The following is a 20,666-nucleotide window of genomic DNA, read 5'->3' as shown; positions in this document are numbered from 1 at the left end:
ACAGGAGCATACGTCTAAGTTCGGTTTCACAAATATAGCACTTCCGTACCTTTCGTGTGGTCTCTCAAGAACTAATTTCATGCCCTGTATTTTTGATCTATGGCTATTTGGTGCTCTGTGTGTTTCTTGTAACAATAAAACATCACTGTGGTTTCGTTTGCACATGTCAGATAATAAAATTTCTTTATTTACAGACAAGCCTTCAATATTGCAGGAAGTTGTCACTAGTGATGGTATTGATAAAGGCCTTTTTTGGGGCTCTTTGGGAGCTGTTTTGGCATCTTTGGTTTTGGTGCTCCGGTGTTTGCAGGATTGGCCAACTGGGTTGTTTCCAGGGGACGCCCGATTGCTTGTTGTTCGTGTGGTGAACGCAATCTTCGTGGAGGCTCCTGCAGTGTACCCCACCCTGCCTCTGATGAGACAGGACAAATTTGTGATGGCACTAAAGTAGGGTGTGCTGAGTTGTACAGGTCTTGCACCTGGATCTTCCACAGGAATATGAGTGTATGGTCCATGTGGCAAGGTATTGGTAGTGGATGTGGCCTAGGGTGGACCAGGATATTGTGTAGATTAGATTCACAGTGGAATACCACTTTCAATACACTGGGCTCCAAGTATCATTGTGCCCGGAGCTGAGAAACATTCCAGCCCCCACCCACCCAACAAGAGTTCATCTGTCTATCATCTTACTTGGAAATGAAAAACTACCTATCCACAATCCTTCCCACTCCTAGATAGTATCTGAAAGCTAGTGAAGTTTTCAGTCCTGATTAAATGTCTGGCAACAAATCAACACCTCTACTAGGCAGTCAGTTGTTACCTTTATTCCTAAATTATTTACATTCTGTCAGAACTTTTCATGCTATGTTTCCCCATTAAGAATGGTATACTAAGTTGTCTTTGCTAAGAAATCTTCAACTTAACTGTGTAACTGTTCTGATGTTTTATAAGTACATATTGTTACAACATCAAATTATTTTCAAAAGTTAAGAAACATGCTACTAATCCTGACTAGACAGTTTATTTCTCGATCTCATGAATGGACAGAACAAGATGGACATCACATGATTAATGCTTACAGTTGTCTTTATTTATGTACTAGTGTGATAAAATGTGTGCAAAAAGCAACTGCTGCTAACATATACAGATCAATTATTTAACAGTGAAATTCACCAACAGCTATGCAATTGAGATGTTATTTTATTTTAACTACCAGTTTTAGCATTCCATTGTGCCATCTTCTGTGCCCTGCATAATAATACTGTTGTGTGTATCAAGATGTACTACAGCAAGCTTTACAGAAAGTGACAGGTAATAATTGAAACATTTAAAACTATAAGATGACAGTAGCAGCATTAAGATAAATCTCTGTGTACATCCAGAATCTTAATGCTGTTACTTTCATCTTGTAGTTTTAAGTGCTTTTATTGTTACCTGTCACTTTCCATAAAGCTCATTGTAGTACACTTTGATATACAGTAGAAGTATACTCTTTTTCTTATGCAGGGGCACAAAGATGGCACAATGGAATACCAAAACTGGTAGTTAAAATTAAAAAAAAAATCTCAATTGCACATCTGTTGGCAAATTTCGCTGTTAAATACTTGACCAGCCACTGTTCCATGCCCATAATGGATGAACAGAGACTGACAATACTGACCATTAAGGAAGCAATACATATCTGTACAGCCAGTAATCCGATAAACAAGGATACCGAATTATAACTGAGCACAGCCTGGAACCCTGCATTGGCTACTGTTAAATCACACCGTGAAAATCAAGATTCTTCGCTAACAGGCCCATCATAACACCGGCCTAGTACCGCCACTGGTGAGTAACGTCTGGCCGCACTTGACAAACGCAGCACACAGCGCATGTGCAGGAGAGCCACTCTATGATTTTTGGCAGGGGGATTTGAATATGGCAAATCACTGCGCATGCGCAATTTCCCCTGCTGCGCATTCTTCATGCGCGTGTTCTAAAAATGGGGCATCAGTATGCGGATACCACCAGTTGTACCCAGCCATGAGCAAGGTTGAACCACCTGAAGATGTTGGGCAGTTGCTCCGAGGAAATATTGTGGAATTTTAATAGTGTGATCCAGCAGCAAACTCGTGAAGACTATGTACAATACTGATCAAGTCCTAAAGTATGTCCACTCTGTGGTTCAGTGCAAAGGGATTGATGTTAAATGTAAATAAAACAAGTTAGTAGAGACTACACAACGCTCCTCAGAGCAGGGCAAGCTATTTTTAAGTAAAAGACCCAACCAAAGTCCAGTTGACACATTGTCAGAGTTCCACCTGTTAGTAACAGCGTCCCAAAAGTAAATAACCATAAACTGGCACATATATTCATTGTATCAACACTTTACTTGTTGAATCCGAACCAGCTCAGTCTGGCTCTGGGCAGACCTATAGGTGGAATTTTTCAGAGGGCATTCTTGGTGACATGTGACCTCTGCATAGTGGCACTATTACAGTTGACAGTAAAGTTGCATATATTACTTGTTCTTCATAGTAACATCAGGTGGTGCCATTGCAGTTCTTCCCATGCCAATGGAGATGGTTTGGAGGGAAGAAGCAGGCCATGAGTTGTGCGATGGAGCCACTTCCAGGAAGGGCAGCAAATAGATGCCAGGGACAGCATGGCAGGGAAACAGAGCAGGATGTGGCTCAAAGGGAATAGCATAAGCCACCATGAAACCAGACAGTCTGTAGTAGAGGGTGATGGATCTGAAAACTGCTGACAAAATTGGTGAAGACAAAGTTGATTCTGTTGGTGCCACAGAAATCTGTGGGTGTAGGCCATGGTATACATCACGTAACCATGTTGGGTGAAGATCATCCCACAGATCTAGGTTGGGTTTTGTCTGAACTCATAGGCCCAAACCAGGGTGTCCGCCCAGAAGGGAGAGGCTGCAGCAATGAACTGTGGTGGTGGATTCAGCAATCTATGAAGATTCGATGAGGCCAGTCATGAAGCTATTCCTTCAGTTTATGGCATTTGATTGGGGTGGTCCTGTAAAATGCTAGAAAATTAGAGAGTGTTTGATACTGTGTTGTACACCATTTCCCTGTGGAGCTGAGTCTTGAAGGTGCAGGTAAAGTTTTCTGCATATGTGTTAGGATGAGTGAAAAGGCATCCTTTGAAGGTGGTGAATCCTGTTATGAGTGCAAAACTGTTCTAAGTCATGGGATGTAAGTACCATCTTACTTGAGATCAACATCCACGAGATACCTTTAAGGAAAAAGCTTTCTTCCAAGACCACTTGAGTAGCAGCAGAAATGACCTGGGATTTGTGGAACACAAAATGGAAATAAGAAAAAGAATCAGTCACAGCCAACCAAAAAAGCTCAAAATCAGATCAGTGAAATCTAGGTGAACATATTTCCAAAGTTCTGCAGAGTTGTATCATAGAGAGAATCACTGGATAGTGTGTCTTGAAGGGCCTGACAGGTGAAACATTTGTAGAGAAGGTTCACAATGTCGGAGCCAGTATTGGGTAAGAATACATGTTGCCACACCAAACATTTCATCTGATACGTACATATGGGCAATCTGCAGGAGGCACAGCAGGGTGCAGCAGTAGTCTTCATCTGAGACCCACAACAGAACCTCCTGGTTTAGGTGCAGTGGATTTCACTGTGGTAATTTTTGTGAACTTCATCCAAGGTAGGTAGGGAGTAAATTTCCACTATAGATGTTGTTAATTTTCACCTTAAAGTTATTGCAAAGTCTCAGAACATCTTTGCGCTTGCATACTGTTACCATTGACTGTGGGGAACAGGTGCTAACACATTTTCATGAGTGACTCTGTCCAGTTCTGTTTTGAGAGCATCCTTTAGAGCTGGAGGCTTGATGAGCTTTGAAGAAGCACAGGATAGCTGCCACCTTAAGTGTGACATTAGCTTTGAAATCAATCTCCTTCCCCAATCTAGTTGAGAAGATTTGAGCATACCTATCAGAGAGCTTTTAGGGTGGCACAAGGTCATTTGGATTGCATGGTGTCTACTATTTCACAAACTGTAAATCCAAATACATTGAAAAACTCTACCCCAAAAACATTTTTCTCCCTGTGGTCAGCTACCACAAGTAAATTTAGTGGATGAGTATCTTGTTTCTAAATGAGTTAAATGGAAAGTTTCCCTAGTAGAGCCACATTATGGCATCTACAGGCCCAAAGGTTTGTCTTATCTGCTTATAAACAAAACTAAGTGGGTAGATTTAGCAAGGGCACAGAAGCACCAGTGTCATGGAATAACTTCATTGAGTATTAGCCTACAAATGCATCAAAGATCATTTGTTGGGCTACAGTCTGAAATGTTTGTACTTTAGTAAATTTATCATTCACTGGGTTCATTTGCAAAGATTGTGGAATATTTGCTGCAGAACTGGTAAAACGTACCTCTTGCAAGTGTTCCATTTTTTTCCACACCTGTGGAGTGTTGCATGCCAACGGGATCATGTGTTTTGAATAAAGCGATGTTTACAGCTGAGCAGTGGCACTGCTGCTGACATAGCTGTTGATGCAGTTGTTTAGGAGGTTATCTAGACCATGGGAAAAGCTGGAGCCTCACCAGAGGTGGCATGATGTCCTGCACAACCAGTGCCAGTGAACTGTCACAATGGTTTCTTCCTATGTAAACAAATTCTGAGCTGCACAGGCAGTTTCATGAGTTTGAGTTATTTAGCTTACTTCCATCAGAGAAAGATCTGATTTTATCTGTGCGTGTTTCTCACTTCCAACTCGAGGGTAAGGTGCACTTTAACATCCCTGATTAGAGAGTCAGTCTACTTTTGCTTGGCCAAACATTCAAAATTGCAATTCCCACTTAATTCATATATGATGGTGCTCCAGTCTGCATAAAAGTGACAGGGGGTTGGGGGGATTTTTCCACTGCCAAAATTCCAGCCTTGGTGCAGTAACAAGTTTCTTTGTTGAAAAATTTTCTAGTAATAAAGAAAACATTATAGACAACCAAGATTTACTTAATTCATTAGTGATTTAGTTTCTGTATTAGATGGTACAGTTCAGTAACATGGCCTATTGTCTTTCTGTGTCATAAATTTAGCAAACCATAAAATTTAAATTGTTGGCAGTAAACATCCCATTCTTCTCTTTGTTTGTTAAATGGTGGAAAAGCCATGAACAGGGTAATAATACATGTTCCTGTTACATTTGCTAACACTTGCACTGCCTGTAATGTTGGCACCATTAGCTCTTTAGAACCCCAGATGATTTGGATTAGTGGTTGGCGTAGTTCTTCCAAATCCACATTTTCACTTAACCACAAAGATGTTTAAAGTCTAATTTGTATGCATCGCAGGTACTGGGTTGTTGCCACTACCAATCTACACTCAAAAGTAATGCTCCTTCGAATGCTGTAAGCTGTCTATAAGTAAACAATCCAACCTAAATCTAGTTCATGTAAGATCAGAGTTCCACTTGTTAGTAAGAGTCCCAAAAGTAAATAATTGTAAATTGGCATGCATGTCCACTGTATTAAAACATTACCTGTTGAATGACAACTAGCTTAGATCAGCCCCGATCCAGCTTATATGCGGGATTCATCAAAGGACACTGGGGTAATACCACCATAACAGTTGACAGTAATATTGCTGCAGCTACTCAGTTTCCATAGTGATGTTAGGTGGCACCATTGCCCTGTGTGAGTTGAAATGGCACAGTATGACAAACCCAGTTCCTGGAGACCAGTCTTTTGTCTCATGATGATACTCAATTAGTGGATATGCTGAGTTGTGATAGGCACAATAAAAAGATTCACACAATTAAGGCCTTTGTCAGCAGTACACACACATACATACACGCACACACACACACTCACATAAACGGCACTTGCACACACATCTGCAGTCTCAGAGAGCTGAGACCATACTGTGAATAGCAGCACCATTGAATGATGGGAGTGGTGACTGGATGGGGGTAAGGAGGAGGCTGGAGCAGGGAGGGGGAGGGATAGTATGGTGGGAGTGGTGGACAGTGAAGTGTTGCAGTTTAGATGGAGGGCAGGAGAGTAGGTGCAGAGGGGGAGGGGGTAAGTAGCAGAAAGGAGATAAATAAAAGAAATTAAAAGACTGGGTGTGGCAGTGAAATGACGGCTATGTAGTGCTGGAATGGGACAGGGAGGGGCCTGGATGGGTGAGAACAGTGACTAACAAAGGTTTGGCCGTTCATGCAGACAGACAGCTTGTTGGTTGTCATGCCTACATATAATGCAGCACAGAGGTTGCAGTTTAGCTTGTAAATCACATGACTGGTTTCACAGGTAGGCCTGCCTTTGATGGGGTAGGTGATGTTAGTGACCGGACTGGAGTATGTGGTGGTAGGAGGATGTATGGGACAGGTCTTGCATCTAGGTCTATTACAGGGGTATGAGCCGTGAGGTAAGGGATTGGGAGCAGGTGTTGTGTAAGGATGGACGAGTATATTGTGTAGGTTCGGTGGACGGCGGAATACCACGGTCGGAGGTATTGCTGGTGGTTAGTAGGTTTGATATGGATGGAGGTACTGATGTAGCCATCTCAGAGATGGAGGTCAACATCTAGGAAGGTGGCTTGTTGGGTTGAGCAGGACCAGGTGAAGCAAATGGGGGAGAAGGTGTTGAGATTCTGGAGGAATGTGAATAAGGTGTCCTCACCTTCAATCCAGATAGCAAAGATGTCATCAGTGAATCTGAATCAGGTGAGGGGTTTAGGGTTCTGGGTTTTTGGGAAGGATTCCTCTAGATGGCCCATGAATAGTTTAGCATAGGATGGTGCCATGCAGGTGCCCATAGTCATACTGCGGATTTGTTTGTAGGTAATGCCTTCAAAAGAGAAGTAGTTGTGGGTGAGGATATAGTTGGTCATGGAAACTAGGAAGGAGGTTGTTGGTTTGGAAACAATAGGGCATCTGGAAAGGTAGTGTTCGACAGCGGTAAGGCCATGGGCATTAGGAATGTTAGTGTACAGGGAGGTGGCATCAATAGTGACGAGTAGGGCACCGTGTGGTAAAGGGACAGGAACTGTGGAGAGTCGGTCGAGGAAATGGTTGGTATCTTTTATGTAGGAGGATAGGTTCTGGGTAATAGGTTGAAGGCGTTGGTCTACGAGAGCAGAGATTCTCTCAGTGTGGGCACAGTAACCGGCCACAATGGGGTGTCCTGGGTGGTTGGGTTTATGGACTTTAGGAAGCATGTAGAAGGTGGGAGTGTGGGGAGTGGTAGGGGTAAGTAGGGAGATGGACTCTGGGGAGAGGTTCTGGGATGGGCCTAAGGGTTTGAGTAGTGACTGGAGATCCTGCTGGATTACTGGAATGGGATCACTGTGGCATCATTTGTAGGTGGAAGTATCTGACAGCTGATGGAGTCCTTCTGCCACGTAATCCATGCAGTTCAAAACAGCGGTGGTGGAGCCTTTGTCAGCAGGTAGGATTATAAGGTTGGGATCAGTTTTTAGATGGTGGACTGTGGTTCTTTCTGTGGATGTAAGGTTCGTTTGCATGTTGAGGGATTTGGGAATTATGTTGAGGGAAGGTTCAAGGTTAAGAAATTCTGGAAAGTAAACAGGGGGTGGTTTGGAGGCAGTGGGGGTGTATCGTGGTTGGATATAGGAGTGAACTGAGTTTGGCAAGGTTCAATATTGGTCTTTGTTTGAGTCTGATTGGTTGGGTTGGTAGCGAAAAAGTGTTTCCACTGTAGGGACTGGGAGAAGGAGAGAAGGTCTTTAACTAGTCCAGCATGGTTGAATTTGGGACTGGGGAAAAAGGTGAGGTCTTTGGAAAAGACTGATAGTTCTGTGGGACTAAGGCTTCTGGAGGAAAGGTTCATTACTGTGTTGCGGGTCTATTTAGGTTTTGAGTTCTTTGTGGTGGTGGGAGGAATTTTGCAGGGTGGGGTAAATGTAGCAGGTCTGCAAGACATGGTATGTCAGTTATGAGGGGGCATGGGGGAGGTTTGGAGGTGGTTGTAGAAGTGGTGGACAACGTTACTCCGAGGCGAGCGTAGGAAGTGAGTAGGATGGAGAGTTTTTTGAGGTGGCATTGTGCATGTTGCTCAAGTTCCTGCAGGGCAAGGGTTTCAGTGTATGTTATGGGTTCCAGGAATTTGGGATTGCATAGCAGGAGAATTTTGCGGATGGAGAGAAGGTACTGCAAGGAGGATTGGGCTTGGTTGATATGGTTTTGCAAGACTATGTTGGTGAGGGCTGAGGATTGGCGGAATCTGAACAGGTGGAGGTCACTGTGGAAGGAGGGGTGGCAACCAGAGATGGGTAATTTGATGGTAAGTCCATTAGCGAGAATTTCAAGTGCCAAGCAACAATGCAGGAACAGTATGTGGGACTGGGATCTCTCTAGGAATAAGGAACTTTTCCGTATTGGTGCAGATGAAAGGAGCATGGATCCATGGTGGTGCAAAAAACGCAAAAATTATTTCTCTCATTTCCGCTACTTACCCCCTCCCCCCTCTTCACCTTCTCTCCTGCCCTCCATATAAACTGCAACACTTGACTGTCTGCCACTCCCACCATACTATCCCTCCCCCTCCCCACCCCAGCCTCCTCCTTACCCCCACCCAGTCGCCACTGCCATCATGCACTGGTGCTGCTGTTCGCAGTGTGGCCTCAGCTCCCTGAGACTGCAGATGTGTGTGCAAGTTGTGTTTATGTGAGTGTGAGTGAGTGCATGTGTGTATGTGTGTCTACTGCTGACAAAGGCCTTAATGGCTGAAAGCTTTAATTGTGTGAATTTTTTATTGTGCCTATCGCGACTCAGCATCTCCGCTATATGGTGAGTAGCAATTTCCTTCTCTGGTATTGTTACATTCCATCCTGGATTTTCCATTGTTTGATGACACTCAATTGTTTGATGTTGTGAAAGCATACCAATACTTGCTTTCATATTACTGACAGTCCTTTAATGATTAAGCTTTGTATAACCCTAATGTTTCTGGTCATACAAAAGAGGTTGCCTCTGAGTGTGAGTGTCGCTCTTCTGCAATCTTCATCACATATTACACATATAATGCTCTATATAAGCTACAATTTACATTCACTCTGTCCTTTCTTTCCGGATACTGCAGTTTCCTCAAGCACTAGTTCAGTGTCTTGTAGTTGATTCAGAATTTCTAAAGTGGACTGATAACATTACAAATATCCAGATCACATTGTATGTGCAGTCAGAGAATAGATAATTGATTTAGGATTGGAATAACTGTTGATATTTCATTTTTATCTCATTTCATAATTATTGTGCTGGTTGTGAATGAACTAACTGATATTTTATGCCAAAATTATAAAAGTTATTGACATCCTTTGTAAATGTCACCCTTTCTTTCTTAATAATTGATGCTTTGTACCAGGTTCCTTAGAAGGAAATGCAATGGTAGAAACTATAATGGAACATATAGCAAATGATCTTAAAATGGATCCATTGGAAATCAGACTTGCAAACTTAACAAAAGATGATGATACACTGGTTGGTATTATCAATGATTTGAAGTCGTCTGCACAATATGATGAAAGGAAAAAGGCAGTGGAAACCTTCAACAAGGTAGGTTGATGAGTGAAAGTCTAATCCTAAAATCTGAAGATTAATTAAATTTCAAATGATCTTGTATTTCAAATAATATCAAGTTCCAGTGACACCTAATATGAGATTTATTTGTTACAGGAAAATCGATGGCGAAAAAGGGGAATGGCAATGGTAATTATGAGATATCCTTTTATATATCTGGGTAATTATCATTCAGTTGTATCTATTTACGCTGATGATGGTACAGTTGCTGTGATTCATGGAGGAGTTGAGTGTGGGCAGGGAATCAACACAAAGGTATGAATGCAAGTACTTATAACATTTTAGTCACATTGCTCCACATTCATAATGTCATCTATTAGGAAACAAGTACACATCTGATTATGCATTATCTATGCTGTCTCCTTAGAGTTGTTAGGCCACATTTTTTCTCTTGTTTCAGCAGGTATTTGTAATTTCATTTTTTCAATGTGTAGCTGGAGCCAGCCCAAACAATTACTTCTCATCATATCTTTCATGTGGTGCCCAGCGCCAACGGAAGACATCAGTTTCTTTCCAGTTACAAAGAAAATTATTTTTAAATTAGAAGTTTATGTCCCCATTCAATGGAGCATTCCCAACTTTGGTCCAGTCCGATATTTGTTTTATCGATATTTATTAACAGGGACAGTAAAACACGAAGAATAAGCAGCAATCCACAAGGGACTCAGTAGCACTGCATGCTGTGCTGTATCAATCAGTGTCAGCCAGGCCAGTGCTATTGCTGCTTGAGTACTGCTTGTTCTTCGAGTCTTCCTGTCATTGTTAGTGAAAATCAATAAAATAAATATTATGCTAGACTAACCTGGATTGCTATATTGAACTGGCATGTAAAATTCCACTTTAAAAATAATTTTGTCTGTAACAGGAAACTAATCAGTGTGTGGCGTCGATAGGTCACATCGACCACATAAAGCATGATCTTTGAACTCTAAATGCTCTGACAAGCCGCCATGTTAATGTTCCAGTCAGCCTTTGTACCTTGTACAGTGTACACGTGTATCTTTCTTTGTGCTGAAATATATGCATGTATAAACATTTATGCGAACAGTTTGTTGCGTATACAGTTATGCGTATTCCCGTTTCCCATATTGGTGACCCCGAAGTTTCTATGTCTTCCACGACTTCTGTGCCGGCTGTGTGGAATCAACAGTTTTTACGTTCGATGCCATGGTTGCTCACCCAACATTTTATATGAGGATTTGGAGGTTCAGCTACTACTACCAGGCCACTCCAATCCCCTGCCAACGGTTGTTTCATCAGACAGTGATTCTGATCTCCAACGAAGTTAACCTCAAACTTTGCAGCTCTACAATGGCCGAGTGTTACGCCATTACCTCAAACAATGGACTCAGGTTTCATGTTGCCGGACTGTGCATGCCGACATGTGAAAGGTGAAGTGGACGATTTCCAGAATTGTGTAATGACCAATCACTCGTGTAGTGTTCAAAGGGACCCAAATTTGCACACGTGCTTCGATCCTCTATGTGCCGCAACATCGGATACAATAATGCTGTGTACAATGCTGCCATTTGTGCAAAACGCACATGCAGTTTTGCCCTCCTCAGATTTTAATAATGGACATTTCTATACATCAAGTTCGCCAGGCTCAACCACCAGATCTGTCGCCCAGTTTCTCGACCACATGGGTTCGAGCACACCCGACGGCCCTCTACCATCGAGGAACGTTGTACCACGACAATTTGACCACCAAGAGGTTTTACCAGTGATTTATGGTCCTACAACATGGGGTGCGTTTCCGATGTGCACAGAAAACTCTCGCTGTTTCCACACCAAGTACCAACCCCCCCCCCCCCCCCCCACCCCCTCCTCCCTACCCCCTCTCACTCATTGGGGGCCCTGATTCCGACCAACAAATCGCTATCTCCTTCCGCAGTACCGTATGTGCCTGCCGCACCGGTCCTCTGTGTCATTTCCAAGGTGGAAAATTTAAGTACTGTGCCTTTAACCTCTGGTCCAGTTTACAAGCCTACCTCACATGCTGCTCATCCGTTCATTCCCATGGTTCCAACCTTGCCTGCCATGTCGTGCTTACGTGACTCACCAGGGACATTGCAACAGGCAATTGTTTGGGACATGTTTGCTAGTAACATGTCCACGCCAGTAGTGCAGGATTATAGGACAGCGTATCCTACCACGGGACAGTAGGCCTTCCAAGATACGCCGAAGCCACCCTCGCCCCAGCCCTGGCTGTCTGCTGAAGCTACCTCCTTTATATGAGGACAACCCCATTTCATGGTTTGCACTTGTGGAGCACCTTTTCGAGTTACATCAGGTGACCGATGACAACTCTAAATTTCTATGTCTCATCACGCAATTCCCTGACCACTCAGATTTAATAAGTGACCGCCTCCTTTCGCCACTTGCGCCGTCAAAATACGAGTTTGCCAAGAATACAGTATTTGACCAACTCACCTGCTCACCACAGGAGTTAGTAATCAAATCTTGTACGAGGAACACCTGGGGGACCACACTCCATCACAACTCTGGTGCCGCCTTTGGCTATTTGTGAGTGAATACACGATGCTGGACGTTACCCTCTGGGGAGTATGGTCTGCCAAGTTACCTACCGACCTGCAGATACACCTACTACTGCATTCCTTTGAGTCTATTAGCTCTCGCCTTTACATCGCAGATCAGCTGTATGCACTACTGCAACAAAAACAACCAGCACACCTCTCACTGCTCGTTTGCACTACACCGCCTGTTTACTGGCCACCTGCGGGCAGAGGCAGGGCTCATTCCGCCTCCATTCCATCCATACCACCGGGCGGTACTCATTCGCTCTCTCCTCTTCCGAAGCACTCAAGAATTGCACATGCACCATATATCCCGGTTTACATTCTGGAACAGATCAACAAGGACAAACCTCCTCCGCTGTCACAATCATCGCCACCGTCACATCCAGCTCATCCATACCGCTGATACCACAAGATTTTCGGGGATGAGGCCAAGAAGTACAGATTACCTTGCCAACACCCAAATGCTGACCGCAGGATCTAAAAGATGCCGAGTCCTGCGGGGAACTTCACAGGCATCCTCAAACATTGCACTCTGTCCACTTGTCCTCTTGGCCGAGCGGTCATTTATACGTGACCAACATTTCGTCACGGCTTGTTATCCTAGTCGACACAGGTGCTGACGTGTCCATCATACCTACATCAGTGGCTCCTCCTGTTTTTTCACTGACAAAGTCGCTTCTATGCGTTGTCAAGGAATCAACATTACAAACTGTCAGCTCTGCTAAAGTTATGGTGCATCTATCTCCTTCTCTACATTTCCCGTGGACTTTTTACATCGTCAACAATGATGAACTAATTCTCGGTATGGATTTCTTCTCCCATTACAAACTCTCCCCAAACATAGTTCAAGGTTCAGTGCTGCACCACCCTTCTGACACTCAGATACCGTGCTCAGGCACTTACGCTCGTTGTTCCGTTTACGTCGCTACATGTGATTTGGTTCGTGAGTGCTCTACCCTCGCGGACAAAATTGTGACCTGCATCACTAATCTACTGTCAGAGTACAATGCAGCAGCACAACTCCATCGGCAAAACAACGAGTTGAAACAATGCATTGCTCACACTTATGATGAGCTCACCGTGGCTCGTACCTCACTGCTGCAACTGCAGTCCACAGTTCCTTCACCTGATCGACCCTCGTCAGCAGACACCAGCATGGACACTCATGAGGTTAGTTCAGAAACATTCATTGCGTGTGACAATTCGCGTTCAGTGATCTCTGCACCCGCCACACACACACTACATGCAGTGCCATGTGTTTCAAACAGTGCTTCTAATGACAGTCGTGCGCACAATGCGAACACGCCCACCGCGCAGACAGCCGGCCGCGTGTTGGTAAACATCCCCCCTCTCTCACGCGCCAACCACATTATTTGGCGGCCATCACCGTTCCCCGCATGACGCCAACGCTTCTCTTGCCTGTGCCGGTTACTCAAGGCAAAGCTAACAACAGGCAGTCGCTGCGCGCCCCAATCCACTCCGTGCTGCACGCGCAGTCGATCTCTCCAAACAAGCGCTTGCCATGCTCACGTAACAGGCATGTGACCTCCGCGCTGCCTTTTACCACTCGCGCTAACAGCTACGCCTCATCGTACCCCACTTGTCCCAAAACTTTACATCAGGATGTTACTCAGCCTCGTGTGCATTTCTCAGTCTCTTCCGTCACTGACGGAACGACTCACAAGATAATTACTACTGCCGACACACAAGATAATTATCACTACCGGCATTCCTATTAGGCACAAAGGTAGACACCTCAACCCCATTAAGTTGCACGTGGCCCAGCAGCAAATTAACGAACTTCTGGAGGCAGGCATTCTACAACCATCGGACAGCAATTGGTATTCACTGATTCACCTCATCACCAAACATGACGGTTCTGTTCCGCAATTGGTCTTCACTGATTCACCTCATCACCAAACACGACGGTTCTTTTCATATGTGTGGTGATTACAGATGCTTAAACGCTTGTACCATTATGGACAATTACCCTGTGCCGAACATAAACGACTTCACCCATATGTTATCGGGTGCCATAATCTTCAGTGTGATTGACTGTAAACATGACTATCACCAGATTCCCATAGCGCTGGAAGACATTCCAAAGACTGCTATCATCTTGCCACTCGGTTTGTTCCAATACAACTTCATGCCATTCGGCTTAAAGAATGCGACACAAATGTGGCAACATTTCATTGACTCAATCTTATGACAATTCGAGTTCTGCTTTGCATACCTGGGTGACATCCTCATTTTCAGCAAGTCGACTAAGGACCACTAAGATCATTTATCCAAGGTCCTCCAGACCCTGAGCTCCAACAGTGTTGAGGTCAACAAAGATAAATTCCAATTGCATCGGTCTTCTGTGACATTTTTGGGTTACACTGTCTCTGCAGACGGAGTACAGCCTCCCAATTCCCGCGTGCAGGCTATCACATCATTGCCACTCCCGGCTACAAACAAAGAACTCCGACATTTCCTGGGTACTAAAAATTACTACTGCCAACATCTAACTACTGCTGCTGCTGTGCAGGCCCTGCTGATGGACTCGCTGTCCGGCAAACAGACTTTGGGCCTTAAGCCAGTCCGTTGGACTGAACCTATGCTAGAGGCCTTAAGGGCTCTAAAGATAGTATTAGCTCATGCCGTTGTACTCGCCCACCCCGATCCATCTGCCGAGTTGTTCATCACTACAGATGCCAGCGACATTGTGGGGGCAGTATTACAGCAACACAGAAAGGCAACATGGTTTCACCCCTTCATTTCTTCTGTAAAAAACTGTCTATAGCACAGAAGAAATATTCCGCTTATGATAGGTAACTTCTAGCGGTCTGTGAAGCCGTCAAACACTTTCGCCCTGACGTCGAAGGCCGTTCTTTCTTCATCCTTACTGACCACAAACCAGTGGCGGATGCCTTCTGCAACCCTCCCGAGGACCCAGCCCCATGGCATTTCCGCTACTTCGACCTGGTCTCTCAATTTACTACAGATGTACGCTACATCAAAGGCACGGAAAACATCCCTGCTGATTTCTTTTGACTGGTCAATACTGTCTCATGCATCATCGATTTATCTGACCTCACCGCTCTCCAGGCCTCTTAATGTGGAATCTCAAGCTCTCCTCATGGGTCCTCAGACATCGCATGTTTTTACCAAAGCCAAGTTCCCCGGCATTTTGGATGAAGGGTGGTGCGATTCTTCTACTGCTCCCTCCCACATTGTGCTGACAAACCTTTGACGCCTTTCATAACCTCACCCACCCTGGCATCTGCACCACCACAGGCCTCATCACCGAGCATTTTGTTTGGAAAAATGTTAAGCAGGACTGTCAAACCCAGGTACGCAGCTGCATTTCCCAATGCAATTGAAATTTTAAAATTGGATGCCACACTTCTCCCCCCCCCCCCCCCCCCCCCCCTGGCAAATTTGACATTCTGCAAGGACGTTTTTGTCATGTACATATCAAACTTATTGGCCCTCTGCCACTGTCAGAGGGCCACAGATATATACTCTCCACAATCGACCGCATGTTTCATTGGGTGGAAGGTGTTCCTGTACCCAACATCACAGCAGAAACCGTGGCCAAGGGATTCGTCTCGTCATGGATCGCTAGGTTCTGTTGCCCGTCCACCATCACCACCGACCAGGGTTGACAGTTCGAGTCTGCACTTTTCATGATTCTATGTAACCTTTGCGGCATTAAAAAAATTCATACAACAGCCTACCATCCACAAAGCAACGGTTTAGTGGAACGATGACACCGCACCCTTAAAACAGCACTCAGATGCAATGACTGCCTCTGGCGTGAGGTGCTTCCTTGGGTGTTACTTGGTCTCTGTTCGACCTTTAAACCTGACTTACAGGGAACCATCTCTGCATTCGTTTTTGGCGAGAGCCTGGTTCTACCTGCGGAACTTATCCTGCGTTAAGCACCCAAGGATTTCCCCACCTTCCCAGACTTTATTAGTAGAATGCGCACCCACTTTAGAGATGCACAGCTACACCCACCTGTCAATCATACCCCGCCGGACACTTATGTGCCAACTGCACTCAACAAATGCTCCCACATTATGCTCAGGGATGATTCAATAAGACAAACCATGCAACCCCGTACCACGGCCACTTTGAAGTACTCCAGAGGGGTGAGACGATGTTCAACATTATGGTTAAAGTAGGCCGTTTCGCTACACAGGCTCAAGCTTGCTTTCGTGGACACCAATACCACTCTGCTGTCCCAGTCAGACCATCCAGACGAATTTTCCATTGCCGAACCCGATAATGAGTTAGCTCATACCATGGTAGGGTCTTCTCCTCCTGATGATTCGTCACTGCAGTTCGCGGGTTTCCACCTACCCGCGTTGACAATGTGTCGATTGTCACTTTTGACGATCATGTGCTCATGCTCTTTACAGACACTCAACAAGGAACTAGATGTCAAGATAGTGCATACCATGTCCCTCCCCTGAGAGTGCAATCCATCAAGAGTTCGTGCATTCATCTCCTCGGACGGCTCGATCTGCATTAGGGGCAGGCACGCTCGCACGCCGCACCCCTTCCCACACCTTTACTCCTGGGCCAGCTGACACATTGCGCGCCCCCGCTGGCAGATTATGATGTGGACCTGCAGCCTGTTGCTGCGCCTTTGCATACTGCCCTGACTGAGATGGAGCTTCCAGTCGTGCACCTGCTGCCTTGCACTATTCACTCCGATGCCGACACCCACACGACCACGACCTCCCCTCAGGCTCCCACAGGCCATACTCCGTACTGCGGTGGGGGTGGGGGCTCTGTGGCATTGATAGCACGACGTAAAGCATGATCTTTGAACTCTAACTGCTCTGACGAGCCGCCATGTTAATGTTCCAGTCAGCATTTGTACCTTGTACAGTGTACACGTGTATCTTTCTTTGTGCTGAAATATATGTATGTATAAACATTTATGGGAACAGTTTGTTGCATATACAGTTATCTGTATTCCCGTTTCCCATAAGTGCTTTCTGGTGACATTGGGTGTTGCTTGAAAGATGCGATGAGCACTATTTGTTTGGGATGACTCCACCTATTGATTTTGCAGATATCTGCTAAAACTCTAGAGAAAATCCTAATGACAATTTTTAGGAGAAATGCCCTGTGTATAAACATAAAAACTGTAATATTTTGCTGTTTGATGATAATTTTAATGTACCTTGTACAAAAACAAACACTACGGTATCAGCGATATAAAAATCATTATTGGAATTATGAATGAGAAAGAACTGCCTCTTCCACAGTTGGTAATCTTAATTTTTTGATGCCAGTATCAAAATTTCCTCATTCAATTTTTTATTAATGCATTGCATCAAACTTGTGCCAAGATTTTGGGAGGAAAATGCATACAAGTAATTGAGTGCTCATGCTATAAGCAGTTGGATGCCATTATTCAACTACTTGTGGAATGAGTATTTAGGTACTTTTATACGTATTGTCTCATATTGAACATGTGACCCAATGTGGCATGTATTCACATGAAAAGAGAATGTCATTATTCAAAATTCAGTAGTGAAAATAAAGATTACCGTTAGTAGTAAAGGTGGTACTTCAAAATCAATAATCCCCATTGTTGTCTACTGCCTCAGTGCAAAGGGAGAAAAGTATTGCCCGTGGATAAAGGGGAAGCTACACATAATTTCATGAGATAATTCATGGTTCTGTAAGAATTGTTGTAATTCATCATGAATCTTCTTCTTCTCCTTTTCCACAGAGTTTATTCCATCTAGCCTGAGGACCATGTTTTTAAGGTTTTGGAAAATTTTATTTTATAATTTAACTTTGAGCCGGATGTTCTTCCTTACTCATCAATGTAACCGAAGGGAGGAAAGTTGTGAGCACCATTTGGCTGTGAATCATGTACCATATTTTAAGTGTTGGTGTGCAGTATTCGCTAAGGTGGAGTTTAGGGAACAGCACAACATTTGCTTAAGTGAGCATGGGAAACTGTCTAAAACCACACACAGGCTTGCCTTGTACCAATCCATGTCATTAATCTACTGTGTAGATTTTATCTGGGTTTAGCAAACCGTCATGATTCACAGGATAGTCCACAGAATGTTATACTATATGGGCTGGTCATAATTTGTAACAAATCCAATTGTGAAACTGTTTTAACATATGTATAATTTTCTTTTTCCTTTTATGAGAACACCATTCATTGCCAATTAATGGAACACTAGACGCAACCGCATAATGTCATTTATTTTACTAGTTTCTCTAAAAAGTAAGGGACCTCAATGTTGAAACAGCCGTTACATTTCAGTATAAAATCTTCTTACCAGCCAACAATATATACAGAATCATTCAAAATGTGACTTAGACATTAACTTTTGTTAACAGAAAGGAGAAAAGTGTTAGAAATTGACAGATAAAATAGCAATATCACACAGTATTCTGAATGAAGGGAAAAACAGGAGACCAATGAAATAAAATGTTACGCAAGATCTCAGAACAGAAAAGTTAGAAGTTCTTATCAAATCAAAGTTAAGCAGACAAGAAGGAAACTTCATGCATAGTTGAGACACAAATTTGTAACAACAGATAAGAATGAATTCTCTTCAGCAAAGATTGCAGTGTTGAAATTGTATTGTTTCAATCACATAACTCACTATGTCATTTTGGTTACAGCACAGCACAATAGGTATTTTTTGTGCTGCTACTTTCATCTTTGTGTTGTGCATCAATCAACTGCACATGAGTTTTCAACTTTGGTTATTTTTGTTAATTATTTCAGTCATGAAATTTCCTTTAAGATTATTTTAGCTAAGTTAATTTTCCTATAACTCTTGGTTTGAGTCATGATTGATTTATTTCGAATTTAATCAAAAGAATGAAGGAATTCATTCTTAGTCGTTAAAGTAGCTTACATAAGCTTGAAAGATTTTCCTGCAGAAAAATTACAAAGTGTATCGGAAAATGTTCAGTCATAGATTCAGCCCCTTCTTCAATCTTCCCTAACTTATCACTCTTTCATCCCTGGGATAAGATCTGATAGTTTGAAAACCTATAGTAGAATTGCCAAAAGAAAATCCCTGACAGTTGTAGTGGGTTTGGCAGGGCTGCTATGTGTGTCTACCCCAAACACACATGTAACACAATTTTGTGTATGTTTCTGTGGCAACAGCCCAGAGTTATTGCAGCTGTATAGACAGTTATTGTTTTCACCTGAAGCCATTTGCACTTCTTAGTTGAAAGCCTGGTAACAGCACTACCAAAGACATTCTTTCACCAACTCTGCTATGGAGAGAGCTTTTTTCTTTCTACTTTTAAGTATGCCTGTTGGCGGTACTTGAAATTTCATCTCCTGAAGATAAATTTGCTCAACAATTCTGTCCCCTTGTAATTTGTTGAATCAAATATCGTACTAGACTAATTTTAGGTCAATCGATCAGTTGAGCACATAAAATCCCATTTAAAAAAATTGCGTTTAGCAAGAAACAATCTAATGTTTTCCATTGATGTTGGATGTCACATTAATTTGTTGGTGCTGACTATGTTTATACAACATGACAACAGACTGAACAATATCTCAAACAAAATCGTTGACAGAACCGACTGCAGACCTTTGCTGCAGAGCCGGGTGGAGGGCCTGAATCAGAGGCTCAGACGGTTTTGCGACCGTGTTGGCTGCAGGTTCCTTGACTTGCGCCATAGGGTGGTGGGGTTTCGTCTTCCACTGAATAGGTCAGGAGTTCACTACACTCAGCTGGTGGCTACACGGGTAGCAGAGGCTGTGTGGCGTGGACTGGGCGGTTTTTTTAGGTAGAAGGCCTCAGGAAAGTACGGGGTGGGCTGCAATCTCAAAGGGTGCATGGCAAATACAGGACGTGCTTGGATCAAGGAACAGTCAGAATTGTAGTTGTAAATTGTTGTAGTTGTGCTGGGAAAGTCCGTGAGCTTCAAGCGCTAATAGAAAGCACAGAAGCTGAAATCGTTATAGGTACAGAAAGCTGGCTAAAGCCTGAAATAAGTTCTGCAGAAATTTTTACGAAGTCTCAGACGGTATTCAGGAAAGATAGATTAGGCAGAATTGGTGGTGGAGTGTTTGTGTCTGTCAGTAGTGATTTATCTTGTAGTGAAGTCGAAGTAGATAATCCGTGCGAATTGGTATGGGTGGAGGTTATACTTAACAGCCGAAATAAGTTAATAATTGGCTCCTTCTACCGACCCCCAGACTCCGATGATATAGTTGCTGAACAGTTCAGAGAAAATTTGAGTCTCGTAACAAATAAATACCCCACTCATACGGTTATAGTTGGTGGGGACTTCAACCTTCCCTCGATATGTGGGCAAAAATACTTGTTCAGAACCGGTGGTAGGCAGAAAACATCTTCTGAGATTGTCCTAAATGCTTTCTCCGAAAATTATTTTGAGCAGTTAGTCCACGAACCCACATGAATTGTAAATGGTTGCGAAACCACACTTGACCTCTTAGCCACAAACAATCCAGAGCTAATAGAGAGCATCATGACTGATACAGGGATTAGTGATCACAAGGTCTTTGTAGCTAGGCTCAATAC

The 20,666-nt window shown here is 43.6% G+C and overlaps 1 protein-coding gene across 2 annotated transcripts in view; it reads left to right on the top strand.

Moving 5' to 3' along the window:
• LOC126458039 (uncharacterized) overlaps positions 1–20,666 on the top strand; it is a 425,031-nt gene that overhangs the window by 320,518 nt on the left and 83,847 nt on the right. For both annotated transcript variants that reach the window (XM_050094831.1, XM_050094830.1), the window contains exons 19-20: positions 9,363–9,553; positions 9,674–9,832. In XM_050094831.1, coding sequence (XP_049950788.1) covers positions 9,363–9,553; positions 9,674–9,832 — 350 coding nt within the window. The remainder of the gene's footprint in view (positions 1–9,362; positions 9,554–9,673; positions 9,833–20,666) is intronic.

Source organism: Schistocerca serialis, chromosome 2, assembly GCF_023864345.2.
Source record: "Schistocerca serialis cubense isolate TAMUIC-IGC-003099 chromosome 2, iqSchSeri2.2, whole genome shotgun sequence".
In the NCBI taxonomy this organism is placed as follows: Eukaryota; Metazoa; Arthropoda; class Insecta; order Orthoptera; family Acrididae; genus Schistocerca; species Schistocerca serialis.
The sequence above is the reverse complement of the archived record's forward strand: the minus strand, read 5'-3'. Positions and strand labels throughout refer to the sequence as shown.